General features: G+C 37.2%; 1 protein-coding gene across 1 annotated transcript; it reads right to left on the bottom strand.

Moving 5' to 3' along the window:
• Positions 1-347: 347 nt before the first annotated feature.
• On the bottom strand, positions 348-16,151 carry shkbp1 (SH3KBP1 binding protein 1). The gene is made up of 18 exons (XM_026914174.3): positions 15,922-16,151; positions 14,427-14,480; positions 14,277-14,322; positions 14,126-14,199; positions 13,887-13,945; positions 12,256-12,336; positions 10,878-11,048; positions 10,339-10,429; positions 8,973-9,163; positions 8,113-8,228; positions 7,349-7,436; positions 6,320-6,436; positions 5,603-5,773; positions 4,816-4,971; positions 4,042-4,138; positions 3,550-3,734; positions 3,098-3,224; positions 348-2,030 (listed from the first exon to the last, which is right to left on the bottom strand). The coding sequence occupies exons 1-18, from the start codon at positions 15,969-15,971 to the stop codon at positions 1,508-1,510; spliced, it is 2,397 nt and encodes a 798-aa protein (XP_026769975.1). The 5' UTR covers positions 15,972-16,151; the 3' UTR covers positions 348-1,507.
• Between the last annotated feature and the right edge of the window lie 732 nt (positions 16,152-16,883).

Here is a 16,883-nt window from a genome sequence, read left to right as displayed (position 1 = left end):
TGCCATCAAGGGCAGATGACTCACCTTCGACTTCACGTTTGCTCTCAGGCCTCTACTTGCCATCTGTAGCTTGCTACTGCTGCTGTTAAAACGTGATTCCCTCAAGTGACTGCGCAAACTGTAACTACAAGTAGATTAAAAGTATCATGTGAGGTTCTTTAATGGAAAAAAATTGCAATCTGTGGCAAATCACTGTGGAGGAGGAATAAAAGAGGAATACAACACTTTGGGATGTTTCCTATAACAGAATGCCCCGTTGTGTTTTAATCCTTACTTAAACACTGATTACAATGCAAGCATATCTGTTCCATGAGACATGCAATGAGAAAACACTTCAGAAACATGTCTGGTATACAATATTTATTTGAATTTGTTGTGACTTGAACTGTATCGTATAAATAGTTATACATTGTATGGATACTTGTACATATATGGAATACTTAATACATATTAACCCCTTAAATTCCCAGGACATGCCAGACAAACTTACAATGTTCACTATCGTAACTACATAACTCTCCTCTTAGTTTTGCTGGAATTACTAAATAATTGATAGCAGTTGCTGTATAATGTACTCTAAGATGAATTACAGAATAATAAGCCAGGAATTTAAGGGGTTACACACTATTCAACATGATCCAGTGAAAAAAAGACTACAAAAAGGACAAAACTTTCAATATTCATGGCAGTGATGAAATATCTATAAGAACACCACAAGCCTACACCTGTGACTGAAAAAGAAATCATGTATACATATTAGGAAAAGTATTCATAACGTGTGTGCCAGGAGGCTGCTAGGTAGGCAGCATTTTTTTGGCTAACTGGAGGAGCCCTTATTTAGGACCAAGCTGGTCCTAGGACCTTAGTTACCCATTTCACACTTTTTAAACACCATATAGTGAGATCACAAACCATGATAAAAATGTTAGGCAATTATTAGGATATGAACATTTAATATCAGCAGGCGATCAGTTCAAGTCTCGAAAAATCTGACTGAAGGTTAACACGCATCAGTTAACATAATATCATTCCTTATTTTGTAACATTATACTATTATACATTTACAAAACAGTAATTTCCTGAAAATGTATGCATCAGGAGCACAGAGCTCTTGTGTAGGTTTCAAATACTGGGTAAAGTAGATTGATCAAAACCAAGTGATATCTCTCTCTCGCTCCATTCTCTCTCGCTCCATTCTCTCGCTCCATTCTCTCGCTCCATTCTCTCGCTCCATTCTCTCGCTCCATTCTCTCTCACACACAGCCCTGGAAGACAATCTTAAAGAAGAAATAAATAAATGATAAAGAAAGAAATGAAATAAGGACAAAAAACAATAAGAAAAAGAAAGAAAAACAGACCAAAGCTGAGAAAGAGAAAGAAAATGAGAAAGCAATACAAACTTAATGATACACCTCTTCATTCACACTAATTCACCTGAACAGCAGGTGCATGGTTGAGTGGGTGTGTCCACTTGCACATTAATTAAGCAGTATTTTAAGTCAGCCAGTTAGAAGCTGGTCTCATTCATATGTGGTTTAGGACTGGTGGGTGGTGGGGAAGAGGGGCTTTCTGGTTTAGGCCCTGCGTCAGGGGGTGTGGCTTCACCTACGGGCAACGCGGGTCCTCGTCGTGGAGATGTGGGTGTTTGTGATCTGATCGGGCTCAAACTTGATGAGGAGGCGTAGCTTGGGACAGAGGGGGCAGGTCGCCTGGATGCCGAAGATGATAAATGTGGTCTGAGGCCGAGACGAGCTTCTGTTCCTGCAATGTCTGAGATTTTGGCTCGTTCCTGACATCGTTCTACAAAACTGCCTCTCCGAGGGGCAAAGAGGCCATCTCTGTCTCTCTCTCTGTCCAGATGTCGCTCCCTCTCTCGTTCACTCGTGCTGCTGCTCAGAGAGCTCATGCTGAGGCCGAGATGAGGAGGAATATCACGTGCTCTTATAAACGCTTGCTGAGGTCGTGGAAGAGTGACGCCACGAACGCCGGACACACCAACACGAGCACTCTCACTCAACTGGGACTGCAGACTATAGGAGAGGAGAGGAGAGAGGGAAAGGGGTGAAACAGAATTACTGCAGTGTATAACATGTAACTGAATAAATCTCTCACTCATCATGTCCACCCACCCACCAAAAGATTTAAAAACCATGAAGAAATAAAGAACATGGAAGAAAGAAATAAAAGGAAGGAAATGTAAAGGAAATGAAGCAAGGAAAGGAAATAAAGCAGCAAGAAAGACAAAAGAAGAGAAAAACCAAAAAATTAAGGACAAGGAAGGAAGGAAGGAAGGAAAAGAAAGAAGGTTAGAAATAGAAGAATGGTTCAAAATAATGAAGGAAAGAACGAGGAAGGAATAAAGTTTAAAGAAAAGGAGGAAATTAAATGAACAAAAATTAATAAATGATACAGGAAAGAAAAAAATGAAAGAGAAATAGGAACATTTTATCTAGTCAAATTAGAATTGCAGGGCCCTCTGGTGGGATTTTCTGTCTGGTCAATCATTAATGAGCTTTTAATCATTTTTATTTATTTATTTTTATTTCAGGCAGCTCATTTATAAAGGAGTGCACAGAATTATTCTAAATATTTGTGTAACACACACTCCTAAAAAGTTCCTGCCAGTAGCAGTTCTGGGAGCTCTGTTTATCTGAGAAATAAATAATGTAAAAAATGATATGCACATGAACAAACATCACCTAGACAATGCATCTCCTCGCATGGTGAGACACAATAAATATTAACAGTTGGAAATTTGGCAAAGTGACTTTTTCCTGTTAAAGTAGTGTAAAGAGATGGATATTTGTAGCTGAAGAGCCTCATACGCTACTCATAAACATGGGAGAAAAAGAATAATCCATCTTAGAAGTCTAATCCATCTTGGAAAGCAGTTTCTCTTTAATAACATCTAATGACCATCACTATACCTAATATGGTGAGTAGAGTTAGCTAGTTAAGAGTTAGCTAGTTAGAGACTGGAATGCATAAAGTACGATAGGAATCTGCCTGATCTGATAATGAGCCTTTGGTAAGCACTCATCCCTCCTTGATCTCCCTCTTTATACATGTGTGTGTGTGCGTGTGTGTGTGTATATACCTGCAGGTAGAGTTACGAGAAGAGTGTGTGAGCGATGCAGCAGGACTCATGTCTGGTGTTCTAGTTAGTGCCAAGTCACACTGATCCAACAACTCCAACAGCTCCTCCTCAGTAGGGCCTCCCAGAGCTACACACACAGACAAACACAATTTCAAACATTTTACATTAAAATTTGGAACTTTTGCCTTGATATGCAATAATAGACTGTTGATACATTTTAATTTCCTTTGTCCATTCGGTCAATACTTATTTTACTCCTTCCTTGCTTTCCTTTCCTTCCTTTTTTCTGCTCCATAACTTACAAACTGTTAATCTAAAAGAAGTTAATTTTTTTTCCAGTGTAATTTTTTTTTTTTTATACCGTAATCTTTCTTTCCTTCCACAATCAGCCCCATGAAGGCACATGTTGTCTTCAGGAAGTACACATCGGAAGAATAATTCAATTCACATGCCTTTTATGTCCACCTTGGCGGCGATCTCCATGGCCGTTGTGAGGTCCCACATCTGAATGCTGCCGTTGCCATGGCCACTGAACAGGAAGCGGCGTGGCCGTGACCCGATGCGGCTTGACCCCTCACACTCATGAACCACGAAAGCTGTGATGGAGGTCCCATCCACAGAGCGCACCTCGCACACCCTGCGTTTACACAGACACACACACACACACACACACCATTTTTAATTTGATCATTTGCATTGTGCTATTCCGCAATAACTTTTAACTGTATTAATATCGTCATCTCCTCTTGTTTTCTGTGACTATCGCAGCCCACAGAGTTTATAGCACAAATTCTTTTTATGTTCTAGATAATTTTATTAAGGAGAACTGGAGTATTTTTAATAACTTCCTATTCTCCCTTTCTGTTCTTCTTTCTCTCTTCTCTTTCCTCTTTCCAATTCAAATAGAAAAAGATGGATGGAAACGTTAAAAGGGTCTTTCCTACCTTTTGCCATTAGACGACAGTCGTACATAGAGTTTATCAGTGTCAGGAACGACGCGCTGAATAAACACCTGCTGCTCATCTCTCTCTCCATATGGACCTGAGAAACATGAGTTCCACTTAGAGGCTTAGCAGAACGGACGCCAATGTTAAAGGAGCAGTTTGGCCAAAATTTAAACGTGAACAGTGTTTCCCTTACCCCACATATCAAGACATGTTTGATGTCTGAAGTCTTTTTATTTAGTCTGGCACTGTAACTAACACATAAGAAAACTACGAGCTAAACAGTTAGTGCTTTGTCAAGTTGTTCAGTATCTCATATAGACTTGCTTGTGGTTTCTGACACTGTATGACACTGTTATCCATAAAAATAGAAGATAAGGAAGATAAGGAAGGTGAGCTAAAAAAAATAGTAGTGTCCATCTTAAAGGCAAAATCGCTTTCTTTCTCAGCACGTAATTTGGTGTTACTCCACACAAATATCAGACCAGGTGTGGCTTTCAGATCTCTAAAGTTTTAAGACAAAACTGCACATCAGAAGTGGTTCATAATATAGTTATAATGTAGTTCCTATATTTGGATTTCTATAATATATAATTCTAATTTTTTTTTTCTGTTTATGAACAAATATTATAAATTATGTTATAATGTTTGCACAATGATAAATTGGTGGCTATGCAGTTCCTTTACTTATGAAATATATTAGACAGACATGTCTTGGCTACTTTTGGGGTAAGGGCAACACAGGGTACCTTTCGTTTCTGTAGAGCTGCTTACCAATCTCGGTGCCAGCACTGCAGCCTGCATGTCCATCAATATCATCCAGTGAGAGGATTTTAAATGAGCTGAGGGGGGTGGAGCCTGGCTGAGTGGAGATCATTCCTCTGAACCGTGTTACAGTCCAGGTACGCACGTGGTTATTATCTGCACACACTACAAATACACAAACGTGCACACACACACTCAATATACCCTTATACATATATACAGGTGTGTAGTTTATTAAACACATACATTTTAGACATCACCGTTAGAACAAATGCAGCAGATTTAAACATGCACTTTTAGGAACAAGAGTCTCCAGTGAGTGTCTGAGCTTTTTGAACATGTGAAGCTGTAGAAGATTCAAGTACATGAGTACTTGACAAATGAAGTTATTAGTACTTGTGTCACAAATAAATAGTCCACATGCTTTGGTGAGATTCAAATAGTGTGATTTAAAGCACCACTTTTTTTATGTCTGTGTTGAATCACTGCCTGGGCTGAATATTGGTGTGACAAGGAAAACATGTTTTTGTTTAAAGTGTTCTGCTCTATTCTGTCATCCAGAATAACAACTGCCGATGCCTCAACTGACCAATTGGAATCAAGCTGTACACAGTGTCACCTTTTTTTTTTTTTTTTTAAACCTAACCTCTATCTATTGCATCTATGGCTTATATGTGATTACCAGAGAGATATCAAATCATCTCCTATAACCTGATCTTATAATATTGTTACACACTTACAAATTAAATTGAACCGAAAGCAAAAGAAAAGCATGTGTGTGTGCGTGCTGCTGTACCTGAGATGAGGTGTTTCTCCGACAGCATTATTTTGGTAACAGGACTCCGATGAACACTGAACGTCTGGAAGAGTTGTGGCCCCGAGCCCACTGTCTCGGGATGCTGAACAATCACACGCACCGCTCCTGAGCTGGTGCCGTACGCAATCTCGATCCAGTTCCCACTGTCACCTGTAACACATACACACACACCAGCATCAGCAGCAGCTAAATTAACACAAAACTAGGGATGTAACTATTAACGATAATAATAAAAAAAAAAACATAAGACAATACATTTTCGATATAGACCTTTTACAAATCACTTGTCTAATGTCCCTGAAAGCGGTGGAAACCATGAAATGTTTCCACATGGCTAAAATAAAGTTATAAAGTTAACTGATGTTAACTTTATGCGGTCTACATTTCTCTGTTTTTAAATCACCTGTTTTGTTTGTGTTATTATAATAAAGTGAAGTAAGAGCCGATATTAAAGGGTAAACTATGCTACACCTCACACTTTCAAACTTACAAATGATTACTACATATTTTTATATTGTTAATCTAAAATTTTAAGTTTTTATTGGGATGCCTGTATCACTGTATCACAATCTTCATAGCCAAGGTCTTGTGTAGGACCTGACTGGAGTGATCTTACTTATGTCAGTGTATCTGAGAAGGTAGTGTATAATGCTGCTCTTGTGTGTGTGTGTGTGTGTGTGTGTGTGTGTGTCTTACTCGTTTTGGGTGTAAGATAGACGCTAAGTGCTGTGATGGCGTCTTCGCTGGGATCTCTGTACAACTCTGTCACCAGTAAATCATTATCCTTCATCCTTAATGGAAACTTCTGTACGTCTGAGACAAACACAACCCAAATCACACATAGTATAGAAATTTAGGCATATTGCGGAAACTTGTGAAAAATATGCACATGGCACAATAAATACATATAACAATAACTAAAACTTTCATGTGAAATACTGACACTACGCATAAGTAGTGAACATTTTTGGCAGTGTCTGAGGTCATAAATCTATTCCATACACAGGGAGCAGAAGGAGAGTACTTCTCCAAGATTACATTTTAATTGTTTTATCTGGCTTTTTTAATAACTTGAGACACTTGATCACAAATGAAGCAATGATGTAAAGCATTGTATGAAAGCAGAACAATGCAATCCACCCAGAATTACCAATGCAGAGGTCCACGGTGCAAAAATTTACTGATTTTCAAATTGCTTTTTTGAAATTTACTGATTTCTTTCCCATAGATCTAAATTTAGATGTCACTGCAATACAGCCAGCTGAGCAATCTTTGTGACCGAAGCTCCTGACATCCAGTTCCAACCTTTTCAGAGTTAATTAGATCTCCTCCTCATGCCATCTTGAACCAAAATCCAGGTCAAGTGAGCCTGCTTGGCATTTTTATATATGCCACAAAGCGAGACTGGACGTTAACTTCTTGTTAATTGCTCTATCATTCAGACATTGATAGATGGTTAGTATGCTGAGTATTATACAAATATTATTTGATTACTTTCATAGCTGGGTTTTTAATATTGCCACATGTTTATTTCCCCTCTCTTTATCTACTAGTCTAATTTTAAGTAACTTAATAGAGGTAATAATAGGTGTAGTCATCTAGAGACAACAGTAACAAACAGTGCTGGGAGTATAGTTTGTGTTGTGTTGTCGCTTAAATGAAATATATCGTCAACTGAACGGTAGGTGAACAGGATTTTAACATCAAATAAGTAAAAATACTCACCAATGTAGTAAATGGATCCGTTATTACAGCCAAGGATAAGGAAGGACCCTGCTGTGTCATAACTGTTTATGGGAACCACATCCTGATTCTATAGACATGTGCACACACAGTAACAGAAGAAGAATATTTCCATTTAGAGGGGGAAAAAAAATAGAAATAAATCTGAAAAAAAAAAAAATCAGAAATCCACAAAGTGCCAACATGCAATTAATAAACAACTGGATGCAAATAAAATATGCCTGGCAAAAAAAAAATAAATAAAAGCCTGAATACACATAAATACACATTTTTACACATTTTTCCTTTAGCGTTTACATTTAGGCTACTGTATTTCTGGCATACTGTATAAGATGGTGTTAAAATGATTTAAAGAACACGGGAGTAGAAACTGGGGGATATCAGAAAACCTACGCCATATGATTTGAACCTCAATTTTTGATTTGTCGATTATAAAAAATACGTAGTAATAGAGGTAGTGTAAGAAACAGCAGCATATTTGGTTTGCCTAAACTATACACACACATACACACATATTTTATATATATATAAAATGTATGTCTGTGTGTGTGTGCTTGTCACAGTAAGAGTACTAGCGAGAGATTTAGGCAAATGTTAGCAATTAGACAGCTGACACTGACAGTGTGTCAAGCCAGAAGGCGGCCAAACAGTTCTACAACCTCCTGATAAGGCTTTTAAGCTCTCTTTTTCCCCCCCAAACACTACTACACTACATCTACTTTGACCTAAATAGACAGCTAACCAACCTGCCAGTGTTTGGTTACAGCATTCCACACACCCACTTTCCCTGTGTGGCTCGTTGCGATGAGCTGATTCCCCACAAAGAACAGAGCCTCCACCGGCACACTTAAGCTAAAGACACCTGCAAAAAAAGAAAAAGACATTTTAACAATCAGCAATTAATATTCAATGTAATATTCTGAGTACTTACTATTTCAATATTTGTAACTTTGTATTTGTAATTATATGGGCATTCTCACTGGAGTAGGAAAGGAGGAACTTGGGCAAATTTAACTTCCTGATACAGAGAAGGAACTGTTCTGTAGATTAGACTTCATCGGGGTGAAGCGTCTAATATTGAACATCATTCTTTACCTAAATAATACTTACTAAAGTACTTCTTATACTTTCATTCACACAGTGTGAGGATACTGAGGAGCTCAGTGGAATGCAGTGCAGTATTATTATGTATGATGTTCTAAAACTGTCAAGAAATAAAGCATGGAATACCGGACACTTTTGACCCTCAGCAGTCACAGTCTACATCAAAACACAGACAGAGAACACCCCTACACAAATTATGAGCAAAAAGTGTGGGGCTATGAGCTACTGCATGGTGGTCTGTCATTTCTGTTTAGTGCTAAATGCTAGTGTTCAATTTGAGGCATTAGTGCATCTTTGTTTTACAGGAGAGGTGGGATGGCACTGTTTTAAAAAGCAACAATAATGTCAACTTTGCACAATAACTCCGTCTCAGCCTCCTCCACAACCAGTGTGTGGCACTTCTGTTATTTTACACAGTGGTCATGGTTCCTGTGGTGAGATGGGATTGCTAAACAGGAATTCATTATCACTTTAATTCTAAACCATAAAACGGAAATGTTACCAATCTCATTTCCATTTCCATCCGGACAGACTGCCCATAATATGATCTCTGTCCCAGACGCCACCGCAACCATCTTGTCGTTGTCTCCTAGTGACCCGCCCATGACTTTAGCATTGAGTGCGACTCGATCGATGATCCAGTCCAGTCTGGGGCTCGAAAACACTTGCTGCCACCCTGTCGACTCCTTAACCCTGAAAATGGAGGGGAAGAGGGACAAGAGGAATTTTTATTTAATTCTGACTGTTTTCTCCTATTTGTAATTATGTTTCACTAGCCACATTTCTCATCTCCTGCTCTTATTATTTATTCTGACACAACTAATTGTAAAAAACGATGTGGCTTTTTAACAGTGCAATTGGCAAAAAAATCTAATGTATACAATGTCCTCATTATAGTTGCTCAGCCAAGGCATGGTTTGGTGTCCAGAGTTTGCTCCTTAGTGTTGCGCTGGAGCTATGCAGCTGACAATGAAGTCTATCTCGCCCAATATCTATATTACCATGTTATCTTGTATTATTATATTATCTTATATGAATAACTATAAATATTTGCTTAAACCACACCAGATCCTCAGTAAGGGTGGGTAATATGACAAAAATCCCATATCATAATACCTGGAGACATTTCAACAACACACAATGTGCATCATAATACAGAATAGTTGCATTTAAATATATTATATAAATTAATTATTTAAACACTGAAAATGAGAATTCTGTACAAAATTGTAACATTTAATACATTTAAAGATTCAGTACAAAATTGGGAACATGTAAATCACCCGCTTCCAGTCAGTTTACAATTGGTACAAAAATCCTGATGATATCCATGACATAACAGAAAAATGTATTGTGACATAAGTTATGAAGATATTGATATTACAACGATATTGTCATATTACCCTAGTCCTAAGTAATGTCACACAGACTTATTCATGTGATTTAGGACACAAATATGACTTGACTACAATCTATAAATATAAAATTCACCATGCAGATGAAGACCGTAACAGTACGGGCACACTTATCTCGGAGAAAGAGATTTAAACAAGATTTGGAAAACTTTAGATATCAGACATGTCCTGACTGATCTACTACATCAGGGAAAAGGAGAACAATTTTCCCTGTTAAGTTATTTAAACTATTTCAGCTATTCCTTTAATTATGGGGTAATTATCTGTACACGTTTTTTGTCCAGACTTTTCTGTCAAAAACATTTTGGATCTGAAACAACAAACAAAACAGTTACAGCAAACCATGGAGAACATGCAGGGCAATAGCATTTTAAACCAGAATTTATATTTAAAAAAAAAAAAAAAAAAAAAAAAAAGATGGGCAGTAAATATTTACTAATTACACACGTTTACCTGTAACACACCACGAACTGTGCGTAAGCCACCGCAATCCAGTTGTGGTGGCCACATATGATCCGTACCATTCCTGGATCTGAGCCCTGACCTGATAAAACAAAGGAGGGAAAGTTTTGCACTGTAGTCATGTCCCAAACCACACACTAGTCACTCTACATTCAACTTAAACACTCACAAACTCAATAGCATCAGTCCTTTATACAAACATCTCATAATCAGCAGTTTACTGTGTACATATCTTAAATCACATATCCTATTCACTCCATAGCTCACACATAAACATTACCTCAAATGCCTGACTTATCAGTTATCACTGTACCAATCCGTATGGTGCATTATGGGTATTCATGCACTATATGGAGACATCACATTGACATTCTAGGATGTTATTATTATTATTATTATTATTATTAGTCTAGTGAGTATAATCTACTATGCTTTTGGATGAGACTATAAAATAAAGTAGTACAATAACTGCACCCCATGTGCGCAGTCATTTGTGGTTTTGGGCAAGCTTGTATAAAGAAAGGAAATACCTGACATTTTCTCTTCTGTAGCAGTAGTTTTTGCCAGTATGCCTGAGTTGCCCAGGTTGGGTGGCATTGTGTTGCTGCGTCGGACCATGGCTCTCTCCAGAGGGACAGCTCGGCCAGCCACGAACTGAGAGCCGGCAACGCTGTGTCTGTTCCTGCGCTTCACAGGATACACTGACACACACACACAAACACACGGCTGTGGGTTATACGTACATGAACACTAAAACGTAATGTGAATGCCTGTGACTTTTCAGCTACTGTTCTCTTAAATATAAGATACATGATATATGCATGGCGGTCTGGGAAAACCTGTCATATATCACTGAATTCTGGAATTTTTTTTTTCCTTGCCAGTTACATACTTTGCACTCTCTACTTTAAGAAAGCAGACATATATTTTACTATGTGGAAATGTTTTTTTATTTAGGCTACTTTCTAATCTTGCTTTGACTTCCTGTCTGCAGAGATCACAACGGGTAAGCAGCCAGTTCAACAAACTTCACTACATTTTTGGATAGCTGCATGGAATTTATTCTGTTTGTAATCTTATACAGGCTGTCAAAATGTCCCTGATGCTCCTGCTCCATCACATCATTATCAGAACACAGAAGAGTGCTTACACACATTGTACAGATGACAGTGAACAAAAGTTTAAAATGTTTAAATGGCCAAATTAAAGATGTTAATAACAAGATACTTAGTCAACAGAACAGAATTGACTGCATTAATCAGCTACTATTTTCACACTGACATTAGTGTGAACGGAGATCAGTCTAGTGAAGAATCGACGATGAAGTTTAAATGCTGCCAATGACTTTCACCTCAGGTAATGACACACAGACTGATGTGGATGATGCTGATAATTAAAGTGATAACCCAATTTCAATAATTCTTTAAAATTTGTTAGTAATTTTTTTCCATAAGGAGGTGAGGTTATAAATGTAGAGGTAAGCAGAGCATCTGTAATTGGAATGGACTCTGACCATATGAAGGGTTTTCCCAGGCTAGAACACTTTTTTTTTTTTTGCATCTTACTGAAATAAGACATATTTTGGACTACAACCCAAACCACAGACTAATAAACTAAACTTTGTGTCAAAATAGTCGTTAAAATAACACTGGAGATCAAGTTGCTCACACAAACAGACAGACTGGTATAATCTGAATATAATTTCTAATCAGGAAAAATTGTACTGTCTTTTGGCTTGCATCATCTTGCTATTAAATTAAAGGAAACTAGCACTACAATGAGAAGCTGTCATCAGAGTTCATTAGCTAAATTTAAATAGCTAGCTTACTAATAGTGACACGCAATACAGTTGTAGTTTTATTTCCGGGAAAAGCAACTTGTGTGTGCGTGTGTGCATGTGTGGCTCACCTGGAGGAGGCAGATAGCCGTTAAACAGCACTGTGCCACATGATGAGCGATCTAGTTCATCACACAGCTGCAGTTTACGCACTAAAGACAAAAAAAAATAATAAGAATGTTGATGAACATTAAAAATGACCAGAGAAATATATTATTAGGCAACAATAACGTCTCTTTAAACCTTTTATTGGACAGCAAAATTCATAAACATGATGCTATTTTGAGCAACCACCAAGAACACTGAAGATGCTAGCAGACACAAATTTTTCACATGAAAATATGTGAGTTAGAAAGTTGTGAATTATTAAAAAATATTTAAAGGTTTGTGAGTTTCTGTGCTTAGTTTTAATATTTGATTGTTACTACGAGTTAATGAACAGCTACTTGGTTAACCCACTAGGATAAGAATTTAAAAAAAAAAAAAAAGATGCACTTAATATCACAATCAAGTATCATTTTCCACTGCAATTAAACTTTCTTCCTGTTGGTGCTGCACGTGTGTTTGATACAAAAGTTTTACTAAAATCTTTAAATATTTTTTAAAAATATCAGCTCAGTATTTTAGACCTAGTAGACCTAGGAGTTTGAAGTTTAGGAGTGAAAATCTCATTGGATTAACAACCAATGATCACTATGGTAATGCATGTTTTTTTAAATCTCAATGAGACTTTTTTTTTTTTTCTTTCCCAGATTTTCTTCACTGACTACATATGGATGATGAGTACAACAATCACCACACAGTGCTTTCAGTTTTCAAATACTGGAGCCTCAAATGGTTAACCAGGTATTTAAATCCCTGTGCAAATCCATAGTACCAGCAACAATGTCCACACTGTTTGGGTCCTAATACTAAAGAATTAGTGAAAGAGAGAGTTCAGTTTAATTCAATTGAATTTTATTTGTATAGCCTTTTAGCAATGTACACTGTCACAAAGCAGCTTTACAGAAATAAATACAGGATATAAATTGTAAATGCACGAATTTATCCCTAATGAGCAAGCCAGAGGAGATGGTGGAAAGGAAAAACTCCCTGAGACGATATGAGGAAGAAACCTTGAGAGGAACCAGACTCAAAAGGGAACCCGTCCTCATCTGGGTGACACTGGATAGTGCAATTATAAATAAATCTCTTCTATAACCATGGACAACGTGGACAAATAGTGCAATTGTGTAACCAGGAAATTCATAACTTTTAACATGAAGTCTGTTTTGCTGAACCTATGCGCTATCCAATGATGTAGACCTGAGTGCAAAACTGCTCACAGCAACCGCAGCCCATTATAGTACAACTGCCCATTTGAACCACAGAAGTCAGTTCGATTGTTGGCTGTGTGAAAAAGATCATCATAGAGAACTAAAATTTCTAGATCTCCTGTTCAGACACTGCTCATTTTGTCTGGGAACATATGTACATACTTTGTTGGTATCTTTCCCTTTTTCAAACCCATTGTTATCCAAGATTAGTTTCCAACCTCTATCCGTTGTTTGTGATCTGAATCTTGATGACAGGGCAAATGCTTAGAGCCCCTAACATGATTTTGTTTTTCTTAAGGAAATAACACTAGCCTGGTCATGTTTCAAAAATATCGTATGACAAATGTGTTATGCAGTGCACCATAAAGTATTTATAACATTCTTACCTAATGGTGTGATTCCATAGAACTCAGCTTCATGCATCAGTAAATTCACATCTGTAGACCTGTAGAAGATGCAGACATTGATTTAAAAATGCAAGGATATATTTAATATGCATGTGTAAGACGAAGCCTTAAAAAGACTGACATTCTAGAAAGAGCATAAAGTAGACATAACTAGATATACAACAGTGGCAAATTCATTGTTGTTAAGCTGACAATCCAGACTGGGTGTGCAATATCACCTGGGATGCAGTTCTTTAGTGCGCAGGAAATTCAGAATAGGAGCAAAAAGCGAAGGATCACGATCGATGAAAATCTAGAACCAAGACATATTATGAGAAAATGAAACCTACTGCTTTCAATAGCTTTTTTGAAGAAAAGTAAACAACGTACCGCTCCTGTTTCATCTTTTAAGGTGGATATCCGGCCACTCAAGAGGCTAACAGAGAAAAACGATGCCTCGTTATATTTATTTCAATCAGCTCATAATCACTTTTAAACATGGTTTTAATATTCTTTAATAAATAGTGTAATTAGACCAACCTTGAGAAAAAGGAGTCAGGTACCCATGTCAAAGTCTGCCTGGAGGTACTGAACCTGAAATTATTTAGAATTTATTAATCAAGATCCAGATATAAAGAACGATGTTACTACTGTTTGAGCTAAGACGATTAAAATGGAGTTCATTTAGTAAATTTGACACTTTCTCAGTTACTTATGCATCCTGTTTAAAACACATATATACAGTTGAGGTCATAACTTTATATGTGCCTATAATTTAAAAAATATAAGAGGGATCATAAATTTGGCATTCTGTTTTTTTCTGTAGTTCTGCCCCGAATAAGCTATTTCACATAACAGATGTTTACATATAGTCCACAAGACACAATAATAACTGGATTTACACAAATGAACCAGTTCAAAGGTTTACACAAGCTTGATTCTTAATACTGTGTTTTGTTACCTGAATAATTAATGACTGTTTTTATGTTTTGTGATAGTTGTTCATGAGTCCTTTGTTTGTCCTGAGCAGTTAAACTGCCCACTGTTGTTCAGAAAAATCCTCCAGGTCCTGCACAGTATTTGCTTTTCCAGCATCTTCTGCATATTTGATCCCTTTCCAACAGCGGCTATATGATTTTGAGATCCATCTTTTCACACTGAGGACAACTGAGGGACTCATAGATAACTCTTACAAAAGGTGCAAACATTCACTGATGCTCAAGAAGGCAACACGATACATTAAGAGCCAGGCGTAAACTGTTATTATTTAGTTTACAGATCTTTTGTTTTTTCATTTAGTACTGCCCTTCAGAAGCTATATAAGATATTTACATGTTTCCCAGAAGACTCCGATCATCCTGTTCAAAAGTTTACATCCCCGGCTCATAATGTATCGTGTTGCCTTCTTGAGCATCAGTGAATGTTTGCACCTTTTGTAATAGTTGTTTTTCAGTCTCTCAACGGTCCTCAGTGTGAAAAGATGGATCTGAACATCATATAGCCACTGGTGGAAAGGGGTCAAACTTTTGAACTGGTCATTGCTGGTCTTGTGGACTATATGTAAACATCTGTTATGTGAAATAGCTTATTCAGGGCAGGACTAAAGAAAAAAACAAAATGCAATTTTTATGAGCCCCCTTATTTTTTTTTTTTTCCAGTTATTAACATTTTGCAGATTCAGCAAGGCATATGTAAACTTATGACTCCTACCTATCTACCTATCTATGTATCTATATATGTGATATATACACACACACACACACACACACACACACACACACACACACACACACACACACATATATATATATATATATATATATATAGATAGGTAGATAGGTAGGTCCTTGTAACTAGCTTAAGAGCTAAATACGTTTCTCTCATAGTCATCTTGTCATATTAGTAAGCAACAGAAAGCTTAGAGCACTTTATACTGTTTAAGTAAGTAATAAAGTAATAAAAGTCACAATATAAGGAATTTCAGTAATAAACATGTCATGTAAGAGAGGACAGTCAGAAAGTTTGGCTAACTTGCCTCTTTCCTCCGACGTTTAAATGAATAATATCTCCAGCCACTCGAGCCATGACAGCGTCCAGTTCAGAGGAAACACATATTTAACCCAATGTCTTACAGATTAACGCTTCTCCATAGCTTCCAATCAAATACAAAAAGATTAACAACCTAAATAATACATCCAACCATGCCTCAAACGCTTCAGTGAAAAAACTTCCGGTTTTATTTTACACTTCCGCCTCAATTGAGCCTTTTTTGTTCAACACTGACACCCAGTGGTCATTTAGTGAAACAACAGGCCAATAATCAGAGCCTGATACAATCCAGATCATTAACAAACCCTAATATCCAAGAATCTATCAGGGGTTCTTTGTTTAAAAAAACAAACAAACAAAAAAATTGGAACATCCCACAAAGCACCATAAAAACTATTATTTAAAAAAGGGTAAGAATATGGCACATGTTCTTGCCTCAGTGTGAGGACAGTACTGGGTTTCTGCCAAATGTAGCACTTGTTCCAAAGCCAAAATTAAAAAGACCAGAGAAGCTTTTTCTGCAGGTTTACTGAGACATGACTTTTGGCAAACTCCAAAAGGGATTTCATATGGCTCGCAACTCTTCAAGCTTTGTGTAGTGTCCGAACTATGGTTGTCCTGTGATCAGCTTCTCTCCTCTCAGTTCATGAAGCAGATCTCTTCAGATCCTCCAGAGTAACTTTGGCCTCTTGGTTGCTCTCCTTATCTGGTCACTGACTTCTGCTGGACAGCCGAAAACAAATATTGAATATACTGGAAATATAAATGAAAAAAAAAAAATCAATGTTTTAAAATTAGGGGGGAAAAACCAAATAAAAAATTTAAATACCTAAACAGATGCACTTTCAATTAAATGCCAAATTTAGAAGATATGTTTTCAAATGCTTTTTAACAGAGTTTTATGCAAAATCATACTCAGTTCCACAATTTTGAAGCATAGTAACACAC

This window comes from Pangasianodon hypophthalmus, chromosome 6 (genome assembly GCF_027358585.1).
Source record: "Pangasianodon hypophthalmus isolate fPanHyp1 chromosome 6, fPanHyp1.pri, whole genome shotgun sequence".
Taxonomy (NCBI): domain Eukaryota; kingdom Metazoa; phylum Chordata; class Actinopteri; order Siluriformes; family Pangasiidae; genus Pangasianodon; species Pangasianodon hypophthalmus.
Note: the sequence above shows the minus strand (reverse complement) of the source record. Positions and strands in the feature narration are given on the sequence as shown.

Bases quoted from the DNA above. Each gene is read 5' to 3' on its own strand.
- shkbp1 (XM_026914174.3), bottom strand. From the start codon at position 15,971: ATGGCTCGAGTGGCTGGAGATATTATTCATTTAAACGTCGGAGGAAAG. The intron at 10,430-10,877 runs GTATTTCCTTTC...TTGTTTTATCAG, and splicing joins TACAGAAGAGAAAATGTCAG to GTCAGGGCTCAGATCCAGGA. The intron at 7,437-8,112 runs GTTGGTTAGCTG...ACATGTCTATAG, and splicing joins CTGTAACCAAACACTGGCAG to AATCAGGATGTGGTTCCCAT.